The 18,620-nt window shown below is 46.2% G+C and overlaps 1 protein-coding gene across 1 annotated transcript in view; it reads left to right on the top strand.

Annotated features, from left to right (window-relative positions):
• The window catches only part of nuak1b (NUAK family, SNF1-like kinase, 1b), a 31,896-nt gene extending 14,074 nt beyond the window's left edge, over positions 1–17,822 (top strand). The window contains exons 3-8 of the mRNA XM_080736427.1: positions 3,431–3,582; positions 6,258–6,323; positions 6,583–6,702; positions 11,603–11,735; positions 11,913–12,247; positions 12,601–17,822. Coding sequence (XP_080592553.1) covers positions 3,431–3,582; positions 6,258–6,323; positions 6,583–6,702; positions 11,603–11,735; positions 11,913–12,247; positions 12,601–13,449 — 1,655 coding nt within the window. The 3' untranslated portion in view covers positions 13,450–17,822. The remainder of the gene's footprint in view (positions 1–3,430; positions 3,583–6,257; positions 6,324–6,582; positions 6,703–11,602; positions 11,736–11,912; positions 12,248–12,600) is intronic.
• The last annotated feature ends 798 nt before the right edge of the window (positions 17,823–18,620 follow it).

Below are 18,620 nucleotides of genomic sequence, written 5' to 3'. Positions count from 1 at the left end.
TTTTTTTACATTTTGTGTATGTACAAGGCCTTAGAAAACACCATTTAAACCCATTGAACTGGAGCTGAGTTGGCTCTACATTTGGACCACCCTTTTCTGTCTCTTTAAAGTGGTTGAAATGTCTTAAATGTATGCTTCAAAGGTCTTAAAAACAGCCACAGAATTCCTTTTTTTGGTAAATGATAAAGTGGCCTTTAATGTAATTCTGAATGGCATTAAAACGGCTTAAATCTAACCTGACTAAACCAGCAGAAACAAAGCAGTGCACCCATGGGGCAGACTTTCAGCATTATAAATCAACACTCCAGGTACAGGTTACTGTGTGCCAGGTTGAAAGTCCTTGCTTTTTAGACAAGGACTACAAGGACTTTTGTAGTAGAGTATTCTATACTCTTAACTCTGTGGTTCCCAAACGTTTTAGCTCGAGACCCAAAAGAGACATTTGATGTCTCCCCAGGACTCAAACAAGTGCAAATAGCCCTATATCCACAAGTTCACAACACGTCGCGATGCAAAGTACTTTCCTCTCTAAAAAATAAAGGGGTATTTACTCGCGACCCATAAAAAAGTGTTCCGCGACCCACATACGGGTCCCGACTCCAGTGTTTGGGAAACAAGTGCTCTCACTAACCAAACCTGCTATAGCTGCCCAGCGCTGTGTGTAAGCCGCAGCACAGAGGCCATTGTGGCGCACAATGGGGACTAATTAGCAAACACAACACAGCGAGTGGCGGGGGTGGAAGCAGCGACGGGTGCCCAGGGAGCAGCTAGAAACCGGAGTTATGTAAGCCAGGTAATTACCTCACCCACCGGGGTCAAAGGTAGAGAGAGAAAGGTAAAAGGAGAACGCACAAGGGGGACTCCGACGCTCCGAGCTAGCACCCTCTGCCGCTATAGGCTATCATATGGCTCACTGCAAATGTCACCTGGGGTCACCGCCTCGATTCCTCCTAATCAGAATGCCAGAGTCTGCGTTCCTCTCTCTCTCTCTCTCTCTCTCTCTCTCTCTCTCTCTCTCTCTCTCTCTCTCTCTCTCTCTTTCTCTCTCTCTCCCCGGTGCTGGCGTATGTTACTGCCCCCCCCCCCCCCCCCCCCCAGGTCGGTGGGTCACAACCAGCGGGCATTACCATCAATCAGCAACCATGTGTTTTTGTAGAGGATTGTGTCTCTAAAAAGTATCCGTGTAGGCAGGGTAGGAGAGAGAGAGAGCATGGTAGAGTAGTGTGGCAGCAGTGGTGGAAAGTAACTAAGTACATTTACTCAAGTACCGTACTTAAGTAAACCTTTTTTCACAAGCACCCGCAGCAAGCGTCTGTTTACCTGGTTACCATGGTAACCTGGTTACTCCAGCTGGGTTATATGGCGGAATTGTTAATACTTTTGCTACTTTAAGTACATTTTTATACCAATACTGTTGTACTTTATTTTTTTAATTCTGGGAATATGAGACATACATTGCAGCATTGAGACATACATTGCAGCATTGATACGTTTACTTTTTAAGTAAAAAAAGTTGTACTTCTTCCACCACAGAGAGAGGGAGAGAGATCGAGAGAGAGAGAGAGAGAGAGAGAGAAGCGTATGAAGGTTGTTCACTCATGGCTGCAGAAAGTGGAGGCCGGCTTCACCTCCGCTGACCCCGCTGTGTGGGAAAACCAACACACAATAAGTACAAACAAGCTTGTGCTGCTGTGTTGTGTCTCACCTTCCAGCGCTCCCTCTCTCTCTCTCCTCTCTCTCTCTCTCCCTCCCTCCCTCCCTCTCACCCTCACTTGCTTTCTCTTTTCTCTTTCTATCTGCCTGGCTAATCATTTCTCTTCCCCCTTATTATGTGAACTCGCCGGAGACCAAGCAATTTTCCCAAGACGCCAGGTTACTGTATCAGATTTACTTTACTTTAGCTTAGCTTAGTTTATTTGTTCGACATCTCATCGGACATCATCACAATCCCATTGGACAAAACAGATGCATTGTTAAAGTGTTTATATATGGCACCAGTGGCTTGTCTAAATAGAATAACACTAGTCTAAAACCGAATCAAGAACAAAGAAATGATATACAGTATATATCGTCACTGTCGGGCAGAAACCTCGTATCTCCAAGTTTCAAATTTGTAATTTTTTTTCGCAAAGCAAAGCCCTGCTTCATCATACAAGGCTGTCGCACAAAAGTAGTGAAAACAGCAGATCTACAAGCACACAACGCCTCGCACTGTGAGGCGTTGTGTGCTTGTCGATCGGCTGTTTTCACTAGTTTAAATCATTTTTAAAATGATAAATACAAAACAAACGGTTTTGGACATACCACAACAACGACGACAATATATATAAAGTAGTGATAATTAAAGGCCCACTTCACCTCTGGGACAACCAGATCTTATTTTATTGTTGTTTGGGACACGATCAACACCATCCTGAGTTATTTCTTGTGTTCAATCTGTGTTTTGAGATATTTTAGTATTTCAGCATGACTAGATGACTGATGCATTTTGCATCATATGATGCAGCATGATGCATCATAAATAACTCTGTTGATCGTGTCTCAAACAACAATAAAATAAGATCTGGTTGTCCCAGAGGTGAAGTGGGCCTTTAACATCATCCAAATCAGACCCAATACATTGACTCAATACATTGAGACTTGAAACTAAAAAGCCTTAATCATTCCAATGACTAGTCAGAAACTAGAGGAGAGGTCAGGCGGGGTCTCTCTTCACTAAAATCACTGTGCGCTTTAGGGTGAGACGGTGATGTTTTCCTATGTGTACATAGATACTGGATTGCGGTGACCAGGAATGTGGGACAGAGTTGTGAAACATGGTGACATGATGTGAAGCCGATGAGTTACTCTCCCTCTCTCCTCTTCAACTCCTCTCCTCCTCCGCGTGTCTGTCCATTTTGATTTCTCTTCTGTTAGTTACACTCTCTCTCTCTCTCTCTCTCTCTCTCTCTTTCTCTCTCTCTCTCCAAGGAGAGTTGGCTTGATTGAAATAACAGCCCCTCCCCGCGGCGTTGTTAAGGGAGCCGCGGCCAGACTTATTGAGGTGGAGCTTTTATAGGTGATGTAACCCAGAGAGAAAGTGCCGAGATGCAGCGGCGTGCGTCTCTGGAATCCACCGTCTCCGTCCAACACTAGGTGGGGGGTAAACGGGGGACTTAATCCACTCGCCGTTTTTTACAATAAAGAATGTTCAGCTTTTTTTCTTTTCTTTTTTTTGGGGCGATTACAAACTGTACAAATGAAGCTGGAATCATTGTGTAAACAGTCCTCCCACTCTCCCCTCTTTGGCCCGTAATCCCGTTGGCCTCTGTAGTCGTGGTATAAAATCAGATAATGGTTTTGATAATACGTTTACTGAGCCGAGGCCAAGGATAAGACAAGCTGTCTGTTTTTGTCTTAATCGTTCTCTCTCTGTCTCTTTCTAACGCAGTGTTCGAGAACAAGGACAAGATCGTGATCGTGATGGAGTACGCCAGCAAGGGCGAACTGTACGACTACATCAGCGAGCGCCGGCGTCTGAACGAGCGCGAGACGAGGCGCTTCTTCCGACAGATAGTCTCTGCCGTGCACCACTGTCACAAGGTGAGAGGATGTCCACGCATGGGTGCACTCACTCGCACACACACATAAGAGTACAGTATAAACACCGCACACTTGCGTGTGGAGTAATCTGCAAACATTCATTTTCACAGCCACTCCCTGTCTTACTTTTGCTTCTTTCGGTTTTAATTATACGCTGCCGCGCTCACACACACACACACACACACACACACACACACACACGTATACATTCCTTCTTCCTTCATAATCACATCCCAGGGTGAGAGCTTAACCACATTAACCCCATGGCGTCCCTATTTGGAGAGCATGTCATTATAGGCAAAACATCTCAAACATTTTCGAGAAAAAAACAAAAAATAGCAGATCTGCAAGCTCACAGCAACGCATCTCAAAGTGTTCTGAGGTTCACTATTCGTCGAATATAATGGGCAAAAGTACTGCATATATGGGGGCTAAAGTGCTTAATGTGATCCTAACCAATGCATCTCCAATAGTTCAACCGCACACAGCCAGTCAGTCTGCCGGCGCTGCGCTGCTTTTCTTGGCCCGCGGGTGTTGGGGAGTCATCTGGTTCTGGTGTGGGCCTGGAGCGCCGTGCCAATTGGGATTCATTGCTGCTACACTTGCTTAGCGCTGCACACGCTGAACAGCTCCAGCACTGCTGGCTGGCTCTCGCCGCCCTCTTGTCAATCTCCGCGGTCTCCCCGGGGACCCGGCCACGCCCGCTGTTGTTGATCCCCTCCCCCCCCCTCCAGCCCCTCCCAGGGGTTGCTTGCTTGGGTGGGTTCTCCCCCCTCGTCACTCAACATCCCAGCTGGAGAGATAAGGGTGATGTCATCATGGTTTTCCCAGGACAGGGACCGCCCAGGCACGTGTACACATAGACACCAAAGGGGGCTTGAGCCCCTGCCCTTTTTACTCGTCTGTAAAAAGTGCCCTCTCCAGACCTTGAATGCAGTTGTTACTACGGTGAAAGAAATGCCCTCTTTCCATGCCATACCTGAAGGCAGCATTCAAGAGAATTGCCTTGTCCAAACTCTCCTGTCCAATTTGAATACAGCATCTTATGTTGAAAGAATTGCCCTCTCCGTTTAGAAATCAAGCATCGAAAATAGCCGACCTCCAAGCTCACAACTTGCTTGGAGGTCTGCTATTTCCGATATTTCTACCAAAAGGCCCTTTTAGAAATGTCAGCCCCTGCCTCTCTAACATTCTCTGCACGTCCGTGCAAGGATGATGTCACCATGGTTTTCCCAGGATAGGGACCGTCCCAGACAGCCCCATACGGATGATGATGATGACTCATATCACCATCCACGCCACAGGCACCGCCTACCTACCGCCACCTCCTCCTAGTCCTAACTAAACCCACCGTGGGTGCGGGAGCGCAGTTGGCCTCTCCATGACGTGTCGTTTTATTTTATTTCCCCTGGCAGACCTCTTCTGTAACAATTGGCCACACCTCAGGCGTTCTCTCATTGGATAGCGCTGCTGCATTGTTTGGTGCCACCCACCCCAAGGGGAGACAGACAGACAGACAGACAGACAGACAAGACAGACAGACAGTGACAGTGGAAGAGCAACACAGCTGTTTCCACTTACCCATTTAGCCTACTTTAATTGCCAAGTACTGTGTGTTGCAGTGTCGAAATAATAATAGTACTTGACAATGGGAAAGTAAATGTGCCCGTGTCAACTTTGAGTTGACAAAAGTTAGACACAATTTGGAAATACATTTATAACTTGATTCCAACTCCCGTTGGTTGGTATGCAACTAACTCGAGAGGCGCTGCATGATTCGACAGCGCACGGGCATCGTGCCACTCGGTTTGCGGGCTGTCGCTGGGCTGACGCCTCGCTTGGGCGCAGCACCCTCACAGGCCTCAAGACCGCTTCTGTTGGCGTGCCTGCCATGATGTGATGTAAATAATAATTACAATCTTGACTTAAGTTATCAGAAAGATTTATTTTGTCTCTACTGTGTGAAAGAGTTGCATAGACAACTGATGGTGTCATTCGTCGTCATCTTCCAGGCTTTGTCTTTGCGCTATGAGCTCCGCCCCCTTGACATTGAGAAACGTACGGTAGTTATGTGCAGAAGAAATGGTGCTTGTCTGTTGACAAGGGAAACAGGAAGTGCCCGCCCCTTTTCCATCACCACCAGCACCAATCACAGCCATGTCAACACATGGTCTCTCAAAACAAACGACCAGTGTGGGTGAAGTCACTCTCACTATTTCTCTCTCTCACACTTGTCCACATCTGAAACGGTTTGCCCTCCCCCCTCTCCCGGGCTCTTTTCAAAAATGTCACTAACAACATAGTTGTTTTTTAATCCCAAGATGTTGTGAGAACATCATTCATCCTGGTCAGGGTAATTACAGGCTTGTGTTTATGTGACACACATGTGAGACACTTTTTTTTTTCTATTTTAAAGAAACACACGCTATTAGACCCCAAAGGGGACCAGACCCAATTAAACACTACATACACCACTAACGAGTGTTAGTGGTGCCTCGATTTCTCCTGACACCCGCTTGGCAAGGCAGCTGTGTCAGGAGTGAACCATCTGTCGCCGTAATGCCACGCAGTCGTTCATCGTTCAGGTTTGCGAGACAAGAAAGAGAAGGTTTGCACCAAGGATTTTCTTTTTAAATATAATATTAATATTCTTTGTTCTTGTTTCCCTCACACAGAATGGAGTGGTGCACAGGGATCTGAAACTGGAAAACGTTTTACTGGATGATAACTGTAATATTAAGGTAAGGAAATGAGAGCCTCCATGTTCTTTTAGGGGCTGTGGTTCAAAAGATCTTTATACATTTGAAACCTTGAAATAGAATATTCTGCATAATGAGTACTTTTTCTTTTGATACTTTTAAGTTCATTTTTAGACCAATACTTTTGTACTTCAAGTACATTTTGAATTCCGGACTGTTACTTGTAACAAAGTATTTCTACATTGAGTCCCTGTCCAACGCTGGTTTTAACGGCGCTGCGTGCACTCATGTCTCCCTGCAGATCGCTGACTTCGGCCTGTCCAACCTCTACCACAAGGACAAGCTGCTGCAGACCTTCTGTGGCAGCCCGCTCTACGCCTCGCCAGAGATCGTCAACGGGAGACCCTACCGCGGCCCGGAGGTGAGGGGTCACACAAACACACACACACACACGCGCGCACACGCGCGCACACACACACACACACACACACACACATACACACACACACACACACACACACATACAAAAGTACTCACAGTTTTTACAATATAGAAATAACCAGTAAAAGTCCGGAATTAAACATTTAATTGAGTAAAAGTACAAAAGTATTGGTATTAAAATGCACTTAAAGTACCAAAGGTACTCCTCCAAATAATTGTAGTGGAGTAAAAGTACAATATTTGTCACTGAGATGTCGTGGATTAGAATTAGTAAAAAGTATCGGAAAGTACAAATACCTAAATATTGTACTTAAGTACAGTACTAAAGTAAAGTGTACTTGGTGTACTTTACACCACTGGTTGTGGGGTAGGTTTTAAGTGGGCGGTGGTGGTGGTTCTTTTGATGAGATTAGACACCAGTCCCGCAGGGTTAGAGTTCTCTCTCTCTCTCCAGGAGTGTCACACCAAATTCTGGGCCCTGGGTACAAGGATTCACTGAATGTTCTTCATAGGGGGAGGGGGTTTAACCCATTTAGACTGGGAACGCATTATTACGCATTATTTTGTCCTTTAACTACTGAAAGATAGCAGATAATAACCGAGTGCCACGCTGCAAGCTTGTAGAACTGCTATTTTTGAAAGATCTTAAAAAGTCTTTGAATATTTCAAATCCTTTTTGAAAAACCTAGGTTTCCCATCTCAAAATATTTCATTCCATGGACCCCCCCCAGAAGCAAAAAACAAAATACATATATTCAAAGATTTTCACGACTTTTCAAAAATAGCTAAATTAAGGCCCCTCCACCTTGGGCCCTAGTAACTCAGTCCCACTTTCCCCCACCTTGTGACGCCCCTGCTCACACCAAGTATTCGGGGGGAGTCCAGATACTGTCTATGACCCCCCTCACCCCCCCTTCCTGTTCTTCCTTTGAAGTGGGGAATTGTGATCTAACTGCTGCTGTCTGCACGCTGTCTCCTCCCCAATGGAGGAACGGAATGAGCTCCACTGCCACCGAAAGAGAGCTCAGAGCAAAAAAGCTCTCACTCTAGTTCAGGGGTCTTCAACTTTTTCAGGCCAAGGACCCCTTAGTTGAGAGAGAGATGAAGCAGGGACCCCCACAACCTGTTCATAGATTCCATATAGTTTAATCGTTTGACAGTACCATCATCAGTGTATTTTGGATTCATGTAAATTTGTGTTTTCAGATATTTAACCACTCTAACCATCAATACTTTAAAAACCTGACCCCCTGTTGAAGACCCCTGGTCTAGTTTTTTTGGGGAGGTGAGAGAAGGAGTGCTCACCAAGGCAAGCTTATTTACCATTTCCGCGAACTCCGTTTACAAACAAAGGGGGCGTTGCTCCAAAAAAAGAAAGTAAAAGAAGAAGAAAAGTTTCGCTTTGTGGCATGGAGAAAGAAAAAAGCTTTTAGCTATCCCAAGTCTAACCGTTCAATTTAGCATAATTGACTGTAATTTACCCGAGAGTGCTAAAAACAACAGCGCGGGGCCGATCGAAATGATAAAATCCCGGTAGGGAGAAAACAACCGCAAATTACAGCAAACACGAGGCATGTAGAAGGAAACGCTAACAATGGTACACGCCTGGCCTCGGGGGTGGGGATGGATGGATGCACATTCCTGGTGCAGGGTTCCATGAGCGCCCAGAGGAGGTTCACTTGTTGACTAACCAGAGCCTGCATATTGCATCTGCCTTCCTGCTAGGGCATTAACCAAAAAGTCGACAAGTCGACTCAGTCGACTTCATTAAACAAGTCGACTCCCACCAGAGAAAGTCAAAAGTCGAAGTTGAAAAAAAAAACGTTCTATTGTGAAAATAGCAGTTCTACATGCCTCGCATCGGCTATTTTCACAATTTCTGCCTCGATATATTTGACAATTTGGACAATGTTTAATTTGTCATTTTAGAGGTATTAAAAAGTCTTAAATTGGCACTTTAGAAATGTGAAGACACTTGAACGTTATGTTGGTTTGTTTACAGTTGAGTGAAAAAACAATGTTTCACATTAAGTTAATCATCTTTTTACTGAGTCGAGTCGACTTGCAAAAAGCGCGTGGAAGGAACATGGAAGGTTATTCCAACCAGTTCCTTTCACCTCCATTAGGTGCCCGACTGGCCAGGCGGAGGTAGCCTAGCTGAGCTAGACATCCCAGCCATGTTAAAACAAGAATAGATAGATACTGCAGTTAGTTAGCTGCATTAGTATATAGGCTGGCCCTAGGCTAAGGCGGAGGCAGTATAGAGACCAGGATTACTGCATGTTTTTTATGAGGGTACCTACCCTAGGAGTCACGGGGAGAACATGCAAACTCCACACAGAAAGGCCCTTTTTGCCAACCCCACTTGGGGTATGGGCACTCCACACAGAAAGGCCCTTTTTGCCAACCCCACTTAGGGTATGGGCCAATGCAACTCCTTGCAACAAAACCGTTTTCAGGCCAGTCCACACCAATGCAACTCTTTGCAACTGCCATTGGGGATAATTGTAGCAAGTAGTTGCAAAGTTTTGTTGCAAGGAGTTGCGACTAGTTGCATTGGTACGGTCTGGCCTTTTAAAGGCCAGTCCACGCCAATGCAACTCCTTGCAAGATGCAACTACTTGCAACCATTATCCCCAATGACAGTTGCAAGGAGTTGCATTGGTTTAGACTGGCCTGAAAACGGTCTGGCCATTAAGGGAGGATTTTAGTTGCAAGCAGGTGCCTAGCAAAAATAGCGATCTACAAGCTCGTTGTTGCGAGTATGCTCACACATGCGCGCGCGCACTCGCGCACTCGCGCACACACGCACACGCACACGCACGCACGCACGCACGCACGCACGCACACACACACACACACACACACACACACACACACACACACACACACACACACACACACACACACACACACACACACGTGTGCTACTCGGCGAGGGGCACAGTGTGTCTCCACGGAGCCGACAGGGCCCAGAGTTTAACAGCTCTGCCATCTCTGCTAGATGCATTAGGTGCGGCCCTGTCTGTCTGTCCACCACCTCTCCCATACTCCCCCCACACCTCTTATGTAACTCCTTACTTAGAAAGACACGTTGCATTATGTCAGTGGTGTGTTAGAGCAGTGGTTCTCAACCTTTTCATGCCGCGACCCCCAAAATAATCATATTTTAACTGGGGACGGGCACTAAGAGTTGAGGCATTACATTCTTTTGTATAACATGGTTCTATTGTGAAAACAGCCAATCTACATGCTCACAACGCCTCGCAAAATTTGACCAATGTTTAATTTGTCATTTTAGAGGTATTAAAAAGTCCTTAAATTGACACTTCAGAAATGTGTAGATACCCTCTATACACGTAAACATTATGTTGGTTTGTTTACTGTTGAGTGAGAAATCAATGTTGCACATTAAGTTAATCATCTGGCGACTCCCCCAAAATAATTTGGAGACCCCCCTGGAGGGGAGGGGGTGGGGCAATACGGTTACCAAAAGCTCTTTAACAGAGATCGTTCTGATGGCATTGATGTGCGACAGGGGGCTTCAGGGCTGCTTGTTAAAGTCAGAGGAGATCGGCAGTATTAAACTGGAAAGGTCTCTTGCGTGGCTGAGCAGAGTGGAACCTGGTCCCACGGCAGGCCCGGCTGGAATGCCATGATTCACTGACCACACCGGGACTAGTTACACGTGTTTCCATTGCATAACCAGATCTAACACATCTCCTATTCTTTTTTTGCACACAATGTTAGTGCGGCACAGGAAAGGTTCCGTGACCGGCCACCGCATAGTACGTCATCACCTACTGTATACAGCATTCCTCGTGTCTTTCCGCGATAATACCTGATAAATCAGAAAGGCCTTTTTGTTTATTTGTTTATTTACTCATTGTTACCCTCAATTTAGTCGATGCTAATTGCCCCCCATGTTTAGTGGTCAGTCCCCGTCACTGCTGAGCCCTGATGTTTGGTCTGGGTAGGGTGTAGACAACCGCATGTCTCCATACACAATGGAATGGCAATCCACTTGTTTTCACCTGACTGAGAGGGGTTTCAGCTGTATATTATAGCAGTAACATGCCGTACTGTAACTCTCCAGTTCCAGAGACAGAGATAGCCCCTTCCCCGGTCAGCTTCTGGTCAGAATGTTTTGAGAGGATATCCCCTTGAGATGCAGCATCTCATTTTAGTGGGGGTCCTATACACATAAACAAAACATACAATTAGCTTGCTCACCCTCTCCCGCCCACACCCAGCCCTCAAACCCATTTTCAACAAAAGCAATATACGATGACTCGACTCAAAGTCAGAAATCAACATGAGTGCAAATAGTTTAAAAGAATGTTGAAGGTAACTGATCTGAGAGAAAGAGATAGATTGTTCCAGTCAAATGGAGCTTGTACTGGAATGACTTGCATTCAACTTCCGACGCTTTCACGGTACAGACTGGTACAGACCGGCTCTTCCTACCATTGTGAAGCAGAATCCACCAAGCGTTGGATTGTTCACCCACTAATAGGGAACGTGAGCTGGGCTTAGACCGTCGTGAGACAGGTTAGTTTTACCCTACCGATGATGTGTTGTTGCAATAATAATCCCGCTTAGTACTAAAGGAACTGCAGGTTCAGAGTCAGACATTTGGTCATTTGGTGGATGTGGAACCAGAGACTGTTTCCCAACCACGAACATGGCCACCACCTGTGTTTGTTGGAGCGCCCAGCCAAGCCCAGAGGTACCATGGAGGAATCGAACCCCAGTCTCCATATCGGTGCATAAGAACTTTACCCGTGCACCCCGAAAAGCCTTCATTTGAAGACCTGTTTTGTCTTGAACGAACCACATTTTTGAGCCTTTCTTTCCGTTTCTTGTGTTTTGTTCCACAGGTGGATAGCTGGGCTCTGGGGGTGCTGCTGTACACCCTGGTCTACGGGACCATGCCGTTCGATGGGGGAGACCACAAGAGCCTCATCCGGCAGATCAGCAATGGGGAGTACAGGGAACCCACCCAGTCCTCAGGTACTGCACAGTCCTCTATAACAGTGGTTCTCAACCTTTTCAGGCCGCGACCCCCAAAATAATCATACTTTAACTGGGTTGGAGACACCACGCCTCTCAGCCGTTATAAAATACCAGATAACCACATGCCTCTTGTGGCTTATTGCTTCATTGTACCTCTGCTGTGCCTCTTATCAGATGCCCGCGGTCTGATCCGCTGGATGCTGATGGTCAACCCCGAGCGGCGGGCCACGGTGGAGGACATCGCCAACCACTGGTGGGTCAACTGGGGCTGGAAGAACAGCGTGTGCGATTGCGAGGGCCAACGAGACCGTGGCGGCTCGCCCATGCTGGCCCGCTTCATCGACTGGCAGAACCGCAGCAGCGCGGAGAAGCCCACCACCGCCGGCGTCGCGCCCCATCACGCCGTGCTCCGCCAGAGGCCCAAGAAGTCCAAGAAGGAGAACCACGAGGCGGGAGGAGCGCCCTGCTGCGGCGAGGAGGAGGACAAGCCGGGCCTAAAGAGACCGAAGGTATTGATGTTAACATTTAATCTAAAATCTATGAATTGATGCTAAGAAATTAATTAATTAAATTAAAGGGACTCCTTAGAGCACTGCAGAGGGCAAGGGTGTGTGCGTGTGTGTGTGTGTGTGTGTGTGTGTGTGTGTGTGTGTGTGGGTCTGTGTCCAGCTGAAGCTCGTTGACGCTTGTTAATGTTGTATACATCAAGACAATTATGTTTCTGCACACATTTTTTGTTTTGGACAAGAATTTTCCCTTTGATCCAAAAAAAAAAACGCTGCTCATTCAATTAAGGTAAGATCGATAAGGTTATCAACTTTCAATGAATGAATTAATGGATAATTTGCATCCCCAACTGAAGGGTATCCTGAAGACCCGGCCGACGGGGGGAGAGCAGCGCTCGCCCAGCCTGGAGGAGGTGGAGCCCATGGGGCAGCAGGAGCCGCCGCTGCTGCTGCTGGGCCCGGCCGAGGAGGGGGGCGTCCAGGTGGCCTCCAGCCCGGAGAGGGAGGAGGAGGAGGAGGAGCCCGCTCTGACGGGGGGCTCGCCGCCCAAGATGGCGCCCGCCGCCCTGCCCAAGAAGGGCATCCTGAAGAACAGCCAGCAGCGGGAGTCGGGGTACTACTCCTCCCCGGAGCGCAGCGAGTCCTCCGAGCTGCTGGGGGGCGCCGGCATGTCCGTGCTGCTGCCTAGCTCCCCGCCCAGGAGGGCGCCGGGGCGGAAGGGCATCCTGAAGCGCAACGGCAAGTACTCCACGTACAGCGGGCCTCCCTCGGCGGCGGCCGTGGCCGGGGTCCTCCTCGGGGACCCTCCCCCATCGTCCTCCTCCTCCGCCGACTCGGGCCTGTCCCGCAGCCAGAGCCGGCCCTCCAGCATGGTCGGGGAGGACAGCTCCAGCTTATCCCTGTCCCCTAGCTCCCTCTGCCGAGGCCTCGCCGAGTGGCCCCCCTCGACCTCCCACCTCCTGCGCCCCAAGATCAGGGCCTGCGTCTCGGCCGAGAACCTCTTGCAGCTCGCCAACTTCAAGGGCTTCCAGGCCGCGTCGTCACCCGTCGCGCCGCTCCAGGGGTCCTCCAAGTTTGGTCGCGGCGGCCCCAGGGCCAAGGGCTCCTCGCCGGGGGACAACGGCAGCTTCTCCCTGCTGGGGGATCTGGAGGACATGACTCAGGTGTACCAGCAAGCCCTGGACATCAGCAGCAAGCTCACCTAGCAGCGAGCTGGCAGAGTGTGGGCATCGCGGGCATTGGCGTGTGCATGTGGGGGGGAGTGTAGACGTGTATTATGGGTTTCCATGACGACCAGTGTGTTTGCTGGGATGCAACTTTTTGGGAAGCTGCGGTTTTTCCCAAACAGAGTTGAAATGCTGATGGGGAGAGAGAGAGATATCTTTACACCCACACACACATGCACACGCAAATGTACACGTTTTTTATAATGCACTTCTCTGGCCAGGAGGAAATGGTGTTCAAAGAATGTGAGTAGGCGAGAGAGAGAGAGAGATTGTAGCTGGCACGAGAGCAATGCCACCCAGTCTGCCTTTCGTGGCCCACCAAGACTTTGCTGTGTTTTAAAATGTTTACATATTCAGCAGAAAGAAAAAAGGCAAGTTAGAATCACAAGAAGCGCAAGCAACCAGAAAACTGGTTGGGCTCTCCTTAGCGGAAAAGCACCCATTTTGAGATTGAGTTTACAAAAGCACCTTAAAACTCACACAGAGCACATGCTTTTGTGATCTTTACTTCCTGATTACTTTTTTTTTTTTTTTTTTTTTTTAAGTTTTGTTTGTTTTTGTTTAGAAACAAAACCAGGGTCTTGCTCCAAGATAACTGACAATTGTTGATTATTTATTAATATTTGCGTAGCTTTTAGGTTTTTGAATACCAAACTGGTGGGTGTTTACTGGCTGTTACTGGAAGAGTCAAAAGCTCATTTGTCTCCCAAACCCCTTTGTGTGGAACTGACATATATAATAATTATGTAGCTCAGTGATGAGAAGCATAATATACATGATACCCGACATATATTATATATACATAGCTATGGCTGCGCATGTAAAACTCGCAGACTAAGTATATCTCCCTGAAAGTGTATGTCCTATATATGTGTATGATAACTAGGGGAGTATGTGGGAAGTGCCTTTTTTTCTATGGATTCATAATAACGATTATGTATGTCATTTCCTGAAAAGTGGAGAGAGAGAGATGGAGAGAGAGAGAGAAGCCAGGCCGACCTGTCACCAGTTGTGCTGTTTAAGATTTTGTTTGTGAATGTGGAGAGAGAGAGAGAGAGAACGACCCGGGACCTTGCAACACACAGCTGACTGTAGCCTTGATATTAACGGTTCAAAGGTCATCCGAGACCTTTTTTGTTAGGCTGTTGAGAACAAACAGCCTCATCTGCAACCTGCGTCATGTCCGTGTGGAACTAGAACACACATACAGATGAGATAAGCGGACACAAACACGTGCGCGCACACACTCACAGATAAGTGTGAATACCCACAGCTACTATAGTGTCGGAGAGATGACAAAGTCTCCCAGCTTGCTATAGCAGCAGTGGCTCTTTGTCAGCCTCTCAGTGTTGTTTCCGTGTGGTTTGATGTGTCAACGGCAGCACAGCGTAGCTGCTGGTACACAGGCCCTGCTAGAGGTTCAGATAGAGCGACCTTTTATACTGAAGGTCAACGGGCTTTCAGACTGGAATGTCGCAAATAAACCCAAATGTCGCCTGAAGCCGCGCGACATTGTCGCTTGCCTTAAGGAACGGATCTTTGAGCTACGTGACGCAACACGTCGTATAGCTTGGAAGATCAGTTACTTTAGGCTAGTGAGTGACGCCTTTTTGTTCTACGTATATCATATCCATTCAGTCTTTGTTTTTAGTTTTTTTGTTGTTTTTTGTAGGTTACTAAGCAATTATAACCCACCTTGACGGATGGATGTCGGCGTAATATAAACCAAAAACAATGACATTTAAAAAAGGAAAGAGACAATCTTTTGCCCCAACGAGGTGGTTTCCTTTGTGGGGTTTGGTTAATGTTTTACTGTGAAAAGAGCAAAGTGGGGTTGTTTTCAGTGCGCTGATGACAAAGCACATTCCACAGACAAAGGCTGGAGACGTGTTGGTGCTGGAGATCTTATCAGCCCCCAAAGCTCCCAGTCAGCACAGGTGGGACCTGCGGTCTGTACTACAGCCCCTCCAGCTGTGTATACTAGTCCATTGTGTCAACCCAGCACAATTAGCCAGCTATTGTTTTCATTTGAAGAGAGCGAGAGAGAGAGAGAGAGAGAGAGAGGTAGAGCGTATAGCGATTTGTGGCTCGAGGGTAGAGAGGAAGAGTAATGAGAGTGTGGACGAAAAAGAGTGATGCCTGGAATCGGTGGTGAAAGGAGAGAGGGCTTTCCTGTAGAGCACAGGAAATCATCGGTAGGAGTATGGTTTGTTGAAGGAAGCAGTTTATGTCGAGTAGTGAAAGGTAACGAAAGTGAGCGGACGGAATGTAAGATGCAAAGTTGTTTTAAGGAGATAAGATAAAGCTGTTGAAATGAGTAACGTGGGATTGACCGTGTCGCGGACTAACAAGGGCATTTTTTTTTCTTTTTATGAATGTTCCTGAGGTATAGGAATTCCCCCCCGCCGCGGGCGCACGATGAAGTCATCTTTCACTCTGGTTTTTAACTGGCGTTTGTTTTCTTTTTCCTTTTCTTTTCTTGGCGGCGGTGACGAGTGATTTTTCTTCATTTTTTTTTCCAAATACAGAGGGACTGTGTGTTGACACAGCTTGTCTTGTGGGTCAGTGTGTGACTTTGTGTTGCGATCCATTGTGGCCTTATAGCGTATAGTGTGTTACGCTTTTCAATAGCAGCAGTGGACGCCCGGGTGACGGACATCATTCAGAATGCCAAATTCTGCAGTAAACGAGCCAAAGTCAAGTAATGAAAAAAAACAAGACACCATTTTGAATGTTGCGAGTCTGGCTTTGTGTGAGGAAAAAAGGTCCCGGGTATGGATTTAGTTGAAAGACCTGTTGCGTATTATATTGCATTTTTAATTGCCTTATTTTGTATTGCATTTTTATTGTCAACTGGATTTACAGTGATGAAATTATACTATGTTAGTATTTTTGTTTTATTATGCTTCTGTTTTTGATTCTACAAAATATAAGAAACTTTATATTGCTTTATGTTATGGCAGAGAATACTTCCTAATAAGGGTTTGGCCAAAAAAAAAAAAAGAGAGAATCTGATCCAAAATCAGTGAAGTCTCCGTGTTTTTACCCCCTCCCCCCACACATGTTGATACACCAGCGAGGCCAGAAGCTGGGCTGAGATCAGCTATGCAGATTAGTAATCCAACTGCTCCCAGTGTAGGAAGGAAACCACGGATGCCAAGTTGGACTGGGCCCAAATGGAAGCATATCTCCTTATGAATACAATCTCTGTGATCTTACCATTAAGCGGATATGTGCCGTCACATTGACAGCTTGTCTCCAAAGAATGATCTGGCTCACCTTTTTTACTAAAGCAGTGGAGGGGGGGAGGTTGGAACAACAAAAAATACATCAAGAGAACAGGGGATGTTATTAAAGCAAATTAATCTGATGATGAAAAAATTCTCAATCTGCCAAACTGGAAATAACTGGTGCATATCCGTTAGTTAGCATTAAGTCTAATCATAGGAAAACTTGACTGGATATTGTTATGATAATAATTAAAAAAAAATAGTATTATGTTATTTAAGTATTATTTTTGTTATGGCTCATTAATATTGTTGGCTAATGCCGAGGTTTTGATTTATTTTAATTTTTTTCTTTCGGTGTCGGTTTGTGGACTCTGGACTGCCAAGGTGGATAAAGTTGAGTGCCTTCGCAAACTTTTTTTTTTTTTTTTTTTTTTTTGATGAGAATAATTACCAATGTGTTTTTTTATACTTGTATTTATTGGTGATCAAGCCATTTCGTTTGATGTAAAATGACTCTACGTTCATGCTTCGGCCTGCTCCAGAGCAGGGGGGTTCCCAAAATGTTCTGCTCAAGAGCCAAAATAGAAATGTCATGTCTCCAAAAGTAGTGAAAAAATTGCTGACGTACAAGCTGCTCAACGCGCTGCGCTGTCGGCTTGTAGATTGGCTTTTTTTTAATTCATGGAATTTCTCGATTGTTTTCTTTTTTTTTTAAATCTTTTGAAATATATATATTTTTGTAATTGGAGAGAAAAGGGGACTTGAAGTTGCGACCCATAGAAATGGATCTGCGACCGCAAAATGTGTCCCCGACCCAGTGTTTGGGAACCACTGCTCTTGAGTGTGGTGTGATGCATTCAGCCTGATTTTATACGGGGTCGTATACTGTGTGCGTTGTGCTCCGAAAACAGCCGATCTACAAGCATGTGGATCGGCTGTTTCTGTATGAATTCTGCATTCTATACACCAGGGTTTCAATGTAATGGGATTCAGCAGAGTGGTAAACGTCATTGTGAACGCCATTGGCCAAGTATGTCTTTTTGGGAGTAAAAAAAACCCCAATAAGATTCCAACTAAATCCTGTAACATGTCTTATGTTGGGTGTATCACCATTGAACCATGTGCCTCTGTAGTACTGTATCAACTGAAATAAATGGATCGTGAAAGCGTCTTGTGCACGTTATTGTCATGATTCGTAACTTACTGTAAGTAAGTACCGTAATTGCCGGACTATTAGCTGTGGCTTTTTTCATATGTTTTGAACCCTGCGGCTTATACAACGGTGCTGCTTATATAGAGATTTTTACAGCTAACGGCCAGTTAGTTTGTTTTACAATGGTCTTTAACAAGGATTTATATATAGATTTTTACCGCCAACGGCCACCAGGGGCGCTCTAGCAGGAAGCAGGAAGAACACCTGCGGCTTATAGTCAAGTGCAGCTTATTATGTAAACATTTGTTTTTTGTTCAAAATTTTGCTGGTGCGGCTTATGTTCAGGTGCGGCTTATAGTCCAGCAATTACGGTAAATATGTAAATCCAAGTCGAATTAAAACAATATTTTGGGGGTTTTTATTTTTCTATGCATTTTCAAAACAAAACACCAGAACTCGCATTATATGAAGCAGGGACGTGCTGGCCACTGGGAAAAGCGGGACAACTCCCGAACGGCCGGTTCATTCACGGCCGGTCCAAGCCCTGCTTCATCATACAAGGCTGCTGCACAAAAGTAGTGAAAACAGCAGCTAGTTAGGTTAGGTTTCCACTCGACAATGACGAAATAAAACTCATGTAATTGGCCCACTGGCTTGTCATGATCTGAATTGGCAAATCTTTGAGTAGCAGCAGTGCTATAGAGAGAGATCTCTCTCTATAGCGCGCAATGAGGGCCTCTACAACTCTTTTTTTCCCGGGCTGAATC

Source organism: Nannobrachium achirus, assembly GCF_963921795.1.
Source record: "Nannobrachium achirus genome assembly, chromosome: 11".
Lineage (NCBI taxonomy): Eukaryota > Metazoa > Chordata > Actinopteri > Myctophiformes > Myctophidae > Nannobrachium > Nannobrachium achirus.
The sequence above is the reverse complement of the archived record's forward strand: the minus strand, read 5'-3'. Positions and strand labels throughout refer to the sequence as shown.